At 36.5% G+C, this 11195-nt stretch overlaps 1 protein-coding gene across 2 annotated transcripts; it reads left to right on the top strand.

Moving 5' to 3' along the window:
• The first annotated feature begins 638 nt into the window (after positions 1-638).
• On the top strand, positions 639-11097 carry mnd1 (meiotic nuclear divisions 1 homolog (S. cerevisiae)). 2 transcript variants are annotated; one of them, XM_026302612.1, is made up of 9 exons: positions 639-785; positions 1419-1484; positions 1720-1777; positions 3893-4041; positions 5008-5082; positions 5206-5320; positions 8436-8480; positions 9866-10006; positions 10729-11097. In XM_026302612.1, exons 1-8 carry the CDS (start codon positions 783-785, stop codon positions 9970-9972), a joined length of 618 nt encoding a protein of 205 aa, XP_026158397.1. In that variant the 5' UTR covers positions 639-782; the 3' UTR covers positions 9973-10006; positions 10729-11097. The 2 variants fall into 2 exon arrangements, with proteins under 2 accessions (XP_026158397.1, XP_026158396.1); XM_026302611.1 differs by lacking the exon at positions 10729-11097 and having other exon boundaries at positions 9866-10575.
• Positions 11098-11195: the final 98 nt, after the last annotated feature.

Genomic DNA, 11195 nt, shown 5'->3' with positions numbered 1-11195 from the left:
ATTATGTAAAATAATTAGATACCTGCTACAGTAGCTATCTAAAAGCTGGAATACCAATGAGACAAGTCAGTAACTGTAAAGTGCCAAGTCAAAAAAACAAATCTTATCGTCAAAAACCTGGAAACTGTCAAATATTCACATTTGAGACTGTAAAAAAAATTTTCAAAACATTTTTACATAAAAATCATTTGATCAATTATTTCTGCTGATTTATAGCCTTTTAATCAGCTAATTGATAATTCAGAAAGAAAGAAATAGATATTTTTGACCAGAATGACTTTGTTGTTTCAGCTGTGTGAGAACAGTCTATTTCATTTTAACCACTAGAGGGCGACATCGCTCCTCCCTGTTACAGAATGCTGCCTTCCCGTGCAATCGGAAATAATGAAGACAAAAGCGAGGAAAATATTAATAACATTAACGCGTGACGTTTACTGATAATTTATAAACTGATAATTTATAAAATGGCTAAGACCGCAGAGAAAGAAATAGCTTGTTTAAAAAAATGGTAAAATTATGTTGCATTTGTATGAGTAAACTAAAGCCTCCTATTTACAATAAAATTTTAGATACGTATTTTTTTCCCGTAGAGAAAAAGAGTTTACGAGAAGCAGTGAAGGTCCCATACGGACGTCACAACCTGTCGCGGGAAATTCAGGCCCATCTAACGTTGATTTTACTTCGATTACAAACACAAGAAGATCTTAGGTTTTCCTTCGCACGACTGGAAATCTTCAGTCTCTTATGTTAGTGACCGGTGCGGGTGCAAACATCATTACAAAATGGTAAGCATTATTTTACATTTAACTACATCTGATAGTGCGTTACAGGCGATAGGTGCTGCCTAGCGAAGCGAATCTGCAACCTTATGTGTTTCAGCTTAGCTAACGTTAGCTAACGCCACCTTAATGTGAGTCAAACCTCATGTTTAGCCCTAACCAGTCGCGTTATGAGATGATTAAACCCCTAACCGGTTATAACCAGACACTGATCTTAGCTCGAAACGTTTGCTAATAACACCGTCAACAACGTTACCAAGTTAAAACGATTTAGACTCTTTGAGGCTGTAGCTACTCTTCAACTGAAGTGCCGCTGTATATTATTAGCTAACGTTAGCCTTGATTCTGGACATCAACAAATAATTATTTCAGGTAGTCACTGTTTAAGTTGCGCAACGTAAATGCAAGATGCCGCCCATTGGGTTTGTTATTGTGCTGCCAGTGGTGGCTGGAAGCTGTAAGTTACAACAACACACTGATCTACGTGAAAAATGACTGCTGCCAAGTGCTGAGGTATCATATGTCTTGTGCCTTGTGCAGGCTAAGTAATAGGGATTTCCTTAGTCCTACATGCCTTGTTTTATTGTCTCTAACATGTCATTCCTTTACCATTTGGTCACATTAAAACTTCTGTTACAGTCAAAGAAGAAAGGACTAAGTTTGGAGGAGAAGAGAGCTCGGATGATGGAGATTTTCTTTGAATCGGTAACCCATATTAATATTAGGCACTTTGTGCTGTATTTATATTAAAACTGCTTGGCCAGTGTTATGCTGTTATTAAACCAGTCTGAAAAAGTATTGATTTAATGTTGTTAGACTAAAGACTAGATATGCGAGTGACACTAGGGACATTTGGTAAACAATTTAAAAAAAAACCTGTAGCACGATTAGATAAAAATAATAAATTTTCTAATAAAATGTTCTCCCACTCTCTTTCTAGAAAGATGTGTTTCAGCTTAAAGACATTGAGAAGATCGCCCCTAAGGCAAAGGGCATAGGTGAGTAATGATCAGCAAATTTACCAAAGAAACATCATTAATACTGAATTTTTAAATGCTCTGTCCACATGTGCCCAGCTAGTCCCCAATGTTTACATTTGCTAGCTGGTAAAGTAAATATGTGGTCATATTTTAGCATTTCTTTCTCTAGTTTCTAACTCTATAAATGAAAAAACAAGAGATTAATAAAGGTTGTTGTACACAATATCTGGCAATGTAAGCACATCTAACAGAATAATAGAAATAAATAGAAAATTATAACACATATGACCTATAAACCTAGGCATGAACATTATCAAGACTAGCTAAGAGCTTTCAATAATCTAATAAAACTGTGTTTTAGAAAATTACTAACAGAGCTATAGTATAATGATGGGTTAAAACAAAACTTGGAAAAACATGCATAAATACCAATTATTGTCTTTAAAGAAAAATACCATTAGTTTTCTTCTTTGGGTCATACAATGGGGTATCTCATTAGGTTCATAGACAAGTTTATTTTATGAGGGCAGTGGAGTCTCAGCCCAATATATCTAGAGTGTTTTCTTTCTTTAAAGTGTAAACATTTTACTTACAAATGTACTTGAGGGCAAGTGCCCATTAATTAGATGAGACCATATTTTTTACACTGGCAGGGAAATCAAGGTGTTAGAGGAGCAGTCAAAAAGTTACAATAAAAATAGTAAAAGCAAGTATGAAAAATAACAACTGTAATAATAAAGTAACTGTGAGAATAAAATAAGGTGTGCAGTGTCCTGTAGGGGGTGGAAGTTGTTGTTTGTGATGGCTGACAGTTTGAGCCTCATTGTCTTATTCCCAAACTCCTCTGTTGAGTCCAGAGAGCAACCCAGAGCAGAAGTAAGCTCTTTTTAATCAGTTTGTCTAGTTTCTCTCTGTCTGCTGCTGAAAGTTGCTGTCGGACACCCAAATTTGGGCCACAAGTTGCTACTTGCTTACCACTGCGGTACAGTCTTACAACAGTCATTGCACCCTCATGCTTCCTTCAAAACGTGATGTGCCTGCAAAATTTCCATGGCAACCAGGACTGTTGCCAACTTAACTGTATTGAGTCTGTACAAATAGAGCAAGACCTATCCATTGCAGTAATCTCAGTGCAGAGTAAAGCTTTTGGTTTTAAAATGAAACATTTTCAGTCTGTGTAAACACACAGTCTTACATTATGAGTAGCCAGGGAAAATGTGTAAAAATACAAGCTTGTAAAGGTCTCACCCTGAGGAGGAACAGAACCATGTCTCTGCGGGTGAACTGAGGAGAGATTTTGTTATTCAAGTGGACAAAACAATCTGATGAAACTGAATCTTGTTGTTGTGATTAAAAGCACATGTTTCTGACCCCCGTTACTAATGTAGTTACTGAGTGAAGGGGCAACAACAACAACAACAGCAGCATTGTGGGTACATGTTCCTGTAGAAGGGGAAAAATGGAAGAGAAGAGGTCAAGAAAGTGATCTCAGTTTAAAAGGCAGAATAGTTTGAAGTTGAGAAATGAAAGAACTGGGTGGTGTATTTGAATCACATGGACAGAAAAGTCAAATGATGGGAAAACACAGCTGTTACATGCTTTAAGTATATAACATCTTGGTTAATCCATCCATAGTGTTTTTCATTTTAATTATTTTTTTTAAATTTGTGCTATCTTTCAACATCCTTTCAGGAGTTAGTACAGCTCAGCCACTTATCACAACAGATTAACTCTTTCAGTTTCACAATAGACCAAGTGTGTGGGAGTATCACATTTCACCACTGTTCAAGATGCATCTCTGCTTTAAAACATCCTCTCATGCAGTGTTCTCACAGATAAGTACAAAACAGCCAGATAGGCTGCAGATGTGTGGGTTTAGGCTTTGAACATGAGTGGTAAGCCTTGCTACAAATAAATGTAAGAGATGATGCTTATTTGTATTTCTTAAATTCTCAGTACATTATAATGTTATACTTAATATACATCGCCATGGTGAGTTCGTTGTTCACAAATCAAATCAGCATTTAGCATCATGTTGTCAGGGAATGCAGTGTTTGTGTTTTCGTTTGTTTGTTTGTTTTTTAAAGGCTTGTAGACTTGGAAAGTGTCCTTTCCTCTCTTTGCTGCTTTAAGCTCCCATGACTGTGAAGGAAGTGCTGCAGAGCCTGGTGGATGATAACATGGTGGACTGTGAAAGAGTGGGCACATCCAACTACTACTGGTCCTTCCCCAGCAAGGCCTTACACACTCGCAAGCACAAACAGGAGGAACTGCAAAAACAGGTGCGCCTCTTAAGTTTTAGTCTGATTCCAGTAACCTTGTATTCCTAAAGATGCACGTTACTAAACATAACATGAAGAAGCAGAACAACACACCACATACAGACAATATATTGGAAAATTCCTGTAATTTGCCAAAAAAGTTTTCTTCTCACTATATTCTGACACTGCATTAAATAAATGCAGTCTGTGATGAGCACAATCTGAAAACACTTAAGCTAAAAGAACAGGGAAGTAAAAGTGGACTGTTAACAGAAAAACTGCTGCACAAAAAGAGAGTGTGTGTGTGTGTGTGTTATAAAATGGATCTTTCATGTTCCATTTACTTACTGAAAGTTAAACTGTGTGACTTGGAGTTTCACATGATATGAGGTGACCCACCTACCTCTCGTGTTGCATGGCGCACAGATGGCGTGAGGGTGGTGATTCCTCAGAGAACACTGGCCACTAGATTTCTGGGACAGAAGTTAAATGTTAGTGTCAGTGTATAAAGCTGTTTGGTTGTTTCATAAGCAGGACAGTATCCAATCCTTACTGAGATACCACATAATTTAATCATTAGAATAACTGTTGAGAAGTTATATTGAGTATTTAAATACAGTCATCTAAGACAACAATGTAAGTGTGTGTGCTTAATATTAGGACTAAACTACGGATTTGGTTGTGGTACAAATTATTTATAGCTTTAACAGAACTGTAATTAGCTAATACTGCTGATGAGAGTAGTCTCTAATGCACTGGTCAGCAGTGTTTTTCCATTCCATTGTGAAGGCTGTAATCATAGCAGTCAAAAGAAAGTGCTGAAAACATCAATACTTCTGTGAAAGGCAATACATCAATACACCACTACATATTACATTATCAATATTTATTTGCTGAAAGAAATGAATGTATTCGCAGAATGCATTTGCTTGTATAGCTTAAATCTAATGACAGTATGACTGATGATTGTTTTACTTTACTTTAAAGATTTCTGAAGCAAAGCAGCGGCAAGTGTCACTACAGAAAGCAGTCGAACAGGCGAAAGTAGGACGTCAAGATACAGTAAGAAGATTTTGACATTTCCCTTCCTTACATGAAAGATGTAACTATTTTTAACAAAGTGAATAAAATAAAGAGATTAATCCTCAATAAACCTCACAAAAATGGCCTGTGTCTATATGGCAGAAGGAGAGACAGTCTCTGATGACGGAGCTTCAGGCTCTGAGGGAGGAGCGAGCTCAGCTGCAGGCTGAGTTGGAGAAATACAGAGAATGTGATCCAGAAGTCGTCAAGGAGATGAGTGAGTACAGATGCAACCTGACTAGTTTTTCAAGAAGTTTCAGCATCAGTAAAATCAACTACAGTAACTGACTAGAAAAATCTAACCCCCAGTAAAACTTGACACAGTTCAGGATGGTAGTTGTAAAATAAACTTCCTTTGTGAAACTTAAATGTCCAAATAACTTAGGTCATGTAGTTCTCATCAGTTTTGAGATCATGATGTTGTATGGCACTACACTGAAATCTCACTGAATTAGATCTGGTTTATAACAAACGGGCCGATATGCTGATTTCATGTCCTTATAAAGAGGTTTACGTTTAGTTTCTGACTGAGTGTATGGAGTGTGTCATTTCTCACACGCCTATTTATAGAACACTCCAAGACCAAAGCAGGACTAAATGTGCTGTACAAGAGCTTATCCTGTGATTTATTGTTTGGTTTTGCAAGGTTGAGTCAATAGTTGATAATTTCATATGACAAGCTTTTACATTGAGCTGCTGTAGATGAAAATGTGGCCTTCCACAAATTGTCAAATATTGTGCTGATAAAGTACAGTTGACAGAAAATAATATTAATATTAATGATTCAACAAAGGTACATTAATGTAAATTGTCTCCCAAAAACCCACCAATAAGCAGTGCTGCTATGAACTTGACCACCTGGCAGAATATCCTACTCATGTTTTGCAGCATCCTTAGGTTTTTCCTGGCACATTTCACTGAATACTATCTTAGATGTTCAGACAGCTCTAAATAAGGTGTAAATGCATTGGAATGCACTAAAGAGTTCAGTGTAAACAGGTACACATGGAACCACATTGGTATGTAATATGACTGCGAATGCATATGTTTTCTTTACTCCTATGCCCCCCCATATTCATAATGTGTGTAAAGTACAACAGGTTTGGGACAGGATTTTGACGTGCAGGTATGTGTCACTGTAGTCCTCTTCTCTAAATGCACTGCAGAGAACAAATATATTTAGCAGCAGGGTCGCTGTTAAATGTGAAAAGGGAAGTGAGAGTGGTTATCCGTGATGCACAGTTATGTCAATCATAAACTGTCAGCTTGAACCACAGAATGGCTATATGTTGATTCAAGACAAGTAAGTGTGAACAGCGTGAGTCTTCCTGCTGAAACAGATGCAGCTTTTATCTGGTCTTCAGACTTGCATGGCAATTTTAATTGCAGTTTGAAAATAAACTTGTAACATCTGACCGCTCAGCTCAGAGTGATGTAGTTAACAGTTTTTATAAAAGTCAAGACAAGCCCACCAACCAAGACGTGTTTACTGCAGTGGCATGGTGATAAAATGCACACAGCTATTGGGCTTTTAGAAATACTCTACTGTGTTGTATTCATGTTACAGCAGAGTGATGTTATACTGTATGTTGTCATGTCATTTATAGGATAGACACTCAAAATTTTAATAAAAGAAAGTTTTTATTTTTAGCTTAGTGCCAGGAATGTTCAGTTTTTAAGTTTTTATATAATAATTAAATCATGTAAGTAGAATAAACCAAAAGTATTAAATGTTAAGTCTTCAAAGTTATATTTTGTATCAAAACAAAACTTGGATGTTGTTTATCTTTTATAGACTATATATACTATAGGAAATTAGCGGTTTCTCTAAAAGCTGTGTCCATCAGTACTAAAGGGTCATTCAAGAATCAACTTGTTCTCTATTCATATGAAACCAGATCTACCCTATTATCTATGCATGTATTATAGCATATTGGATTACATTTAGAAGTCCTGTGCCCTGGGCATGTTTGACAATGGTTGACACACCCATAGATACCAATAAGCTGTTGTGGGAACAGGTGGGATTAAAAACCCTCAAACATATAAACCATTAGTGAAGGGCATAAATGGTGCTTTTCTTATGATCATCACGATCAGACACGGTATATTAAAGCACGTTCATGTTCATTGTAATTACCTCTGAAAATACCTGTGTAAGTGGTGGAGTGGACAGATGACATTGTTGAAATTTTTTCATAATGGTTGCCACACCCATAGATACCAAAAGGCTCGTATAATAACAGTAAGAACCCACAAACATGGAAAGGGCAAAGAGCTGAAAGAAGCCACAGCACTGCATTACAAGTATGGTACTATTTGACAGTGCGGCTTATTTTCAGGCATACTGATGTGAAACCATAAGTACGCAGACATATTAATAATTTTTGAAATTATCTGGAATTTGTTATTGTAATATAATTCATGCTAAAATCATTCATTGAGAGTGCGGAGAAATGTTCACATTTCATGTTGCTTCTGCAATATTTACTTTCAATGTAAGACCAATACCAGATATTTTCGTTAAGCATTTGTACTGATCAGCTCACTCTAATTTTTGTGAAGGACAGATTTGGGAAAATTCTGCCAAACCTGTTGTAAATGTAGCCAGAACTCAAATAGCTTATACTGGCTGTATTTTAGGCAGCTCACCACTACAGCTGCCAAATCAGTGCCTGTGGATGTCTATCATGGAATCAACAAAAGGCTGTTTTACAATACCGGTAAAATGGTAAAGCAGTTATTGCAGGCATCCAGCAACTTAATGATGTTACCTGCTATTCTTTTAGGATTTATTTATATTGGTTCACAGATATGTCACTCAGAAATAGAAAGCTGTTCAATTAGACACATGTTCAGCTCCATTTTAGCTTTCCAGATGGGCCCTTTCCAGCTACGGCTGCAGGGGATGTTTAGGTTAAACTGTCCACTTTAATTTAATAGTATGCCACTTGTTTATACAGTATGGTTGAAGCTATCCAACCAGCACATATCACTGACCATACTTTCCTCCACTATGCTGCAGACCTTCATTTATGTTTCTGTCACTAGCATGTTTTCTGTCATGTGTTTTGTGACACATTTGCAAAAACAAATCTTTGCAAATGTGCCCTATTGTATCGATTTGCAACACAAAACAGACGATGTTCTGTTTTTCTCATCTGTAACATAACACTTCTGAGTCTGTTAACAGTGAAACTGAGTACAACTCATGACTGTAGTGGTAATCTTTTGAAATGTTTTTGTTCCACAGGTGTCTTCGTGTTGTCATAATGTGCATTCACACAATGCAAACATACTGTATTAATACACGTATACATTTTGTTTTGTAGGAAAGTCAAATGTTGTAGCAAAAGAAGCTGTTTCCAGATGGACAGGTGAGTCGACCTCTTTTTAATATTTGTACATGTATTAAGTCTGGAAGCAATTAGTTAATCAAGTATTTGATGCAAAACAGATCTGTAGTTATTTTCAGTCAGATTTTTATTTTTATTTTTTTTTTCCAAGTAAAATATCAGCTCTCTATCTCCCCATGTTTGCTGTCCGACTCTCATCGACCTACTGTCCTATAAAGGCAAAATACCTCTCCCCCCAAAAAATCTTACAATAAGAGATACCAATCAAAATCATTATTAAAATAGTTGATTGGGTCAATCTCCCACAGTTATTGCACAACGTCACTTCTAAACATTCTGTAAAAAAAGAACTGACTGCTGCTGGACTGATTACTCTTTACAGCACTCCAAAATTCCCCAAGTGCTAGCTTTAATGACACTTTGTGTCCATAATTTAGACATGGGTTCTCTGAGTGGCAACCTTAGGGATAGTTGACCTTTGGGGACCATGGTAACAAGCAAGGCCTGTGCTGTTTTTGATATGTCTTGTAAATGGTTGACAAAGTCACATTGTCAGTTTTAGGTGGTACATTTTTGCTTTACTTCATAAATTATAAATTATTCTAATTTCATTTCATAGCCGTTTCCATGACTTATACTTCCCTCATTTGTGGTGGACAATACCTAATCAACTGAGCTACGACTTGCTCTACTGAATATTATGTTCCCCAGTTAAATGGGAGATCAAAACAGAAGTCAGCCATATTTTCAATGGATATGCTATAAGGCGACTTTTGTATGCTTAGTGGCAAAGGGGATTGCATCTTTGTATTACCTCTGTATCTTTTTTTTTTTTTTTTTTATTATACACACAACATCCATGCACTGCTATTGATGTCACATAGCTGGGGTTATTTCATTGCATGAAAACAGTAGTCCAGTCTAGCAGGTCCCAGTAGACACCTGCAGGCTGAAGTAACAACCCTGTTAAATGCATTAAAGTGCCTGTGGGTTCAGCTTATTCTGAGAAAGCTTGAGACCTTTTTTTTTTTTTTTTTTTTTTTTTTTTTAAAAAGTGATAAGTGACTTTAACCTGTGGCCTTGTTACGCGGAGACACACCCATGCAAAGACATTCACATGGATATCTGAAACAGTAAATTGCTTACTTTTTAACTGCATATGGTCTGAAGCAAATTGAAATACAGAAATCATAATTATGGATCTATTGAAAATGTTCATATTTGTACTTTGGCAACTTTGGTATTCTCAAACTATACTGTCTAGGTAAATGTATCACCATTATAACGATTCAGTCTGTTATTACTATTGAGTCCGAGAATATTCTCGTTATCCTAGACTGATTGTGCTATAGTATTTCATAACACATTTAAGCTCATTGCATAAAGACTTTCATTTCTGTTTCTAGATAATATTTTTGCCATCAAGTCTTGGACAAAGAAGAAGTTTGCCTTTGACGACAGTCGCATTAATAAAGCCTTTGGGATCCCTGAAGACTTTGACTACATGGAGTGAGAAGCTAGTCTTTCTGCCATAGCTCATGCATACAGTAAGTTGGGGGGGGGGGGTTAAGTTACAGTTCGAAGCCCCCAGAACGAAATTTCGGGTTTCTCCTTTGTATAATGAAGTGAAAATAAATGTATGAGGATCCATATTTAAGGCTTGCGTGGGGCTCTGAATAAGGATGAATACCAGTGACTTTGCAGCAGATGGACTTTATCAGCAGATATGTTGGTGCAACCAGAGAAGAGAATGAACCAACCATTAGTGGCTGCAAGGGGTAAAGGGGTTCTGTGATAAACACAATTAGGCAGCCTGACTTTTTGGGACACCTGTTTGCCTGAAAGCTGAGAGCTTCAAGTTGATGATGGAAAGGAATCAACACTTAACGCATTGTTGCAAATGATCCCATTTATATGGCCTGGAATCCAAGGCCTTTTTCTCAAAAAAAAATTCCCTTTTTGTGTTTTTACTGGAGGGGGGAAAAGGAAATACCTAATTTAATTAACATGTAATTTGCTTCATTCACAAGAACTTCACTGGAACTGATGAAGTACAAAAGATGTTTTGCAGATGCAGAATCTGTTTCTGTGTAGAAAATAAAAAGTTTTAAAAGTTTTTTTTTTTTTTCCCATTTGCATTCATTTTTAAACCTTGTGGGCAGTGTACAAATGTACACTATGTTTCCTAGCTTTTGTTTTTTTAATTCTTTAGAAATTGCCTCTTGAATGTCAGAAAATATTTAATAGAAGCACAACTTTCTTTTTTCAGTGCTGCACACTCACGTTCTGTGACTGAAACAGGAACACTGTTGTCATGACATCTAAAATGACTGTTTTCCCCGCCTTCTTCCCCTCCCTTTTTTCTGTCAAACTTGATGCAAAACAGGTAGTTGTGTGTTCTGTGTTTCCACATTGACCTAGTTGAAAAGGCCAATGTATCTGGGTTTGTTGATTTAAATTTCAAATGCTTGTCTTGAGTTTTCATTACAGATTAATGTAGGTGAATGACATGCAAATATGTTAATTCTCTATTGATTCATTAGGTTTTTATTTAGTGTTTATGCAAGTTATTTCTTTTGTAAGCCTAACAAGTTAGTATGAAGAGTTAAATTGTATGTAAATATATATATAATGCTAATTTGTCGGTCCAGTTATTTTCTCTGATAAGGATAGTGAGTCAACAATGTGCAGATAACCCTTATCCAGCAAAAAAATATATTAAAAGCCTAGCTTCAG

Source organism: Mastacembelus armatus, chromosome 1 (genome assembly GCF_900324485.2).
Source record: "Mastacembelus armatus chromosome 1, fMasArm1.2, whole genome shotgun sequence".
In the NCBI taxonomy this organism is placed as follows: Eukaryota; Metazoa; Chordata; class Actinopteri; order Synbranchiformes; family Mastacembelidae; genus Mastacembelus; species Mastacembelus armatus.
This window is presented reverse-complemented; position numbering and strand designations above follow the sequence as displayed.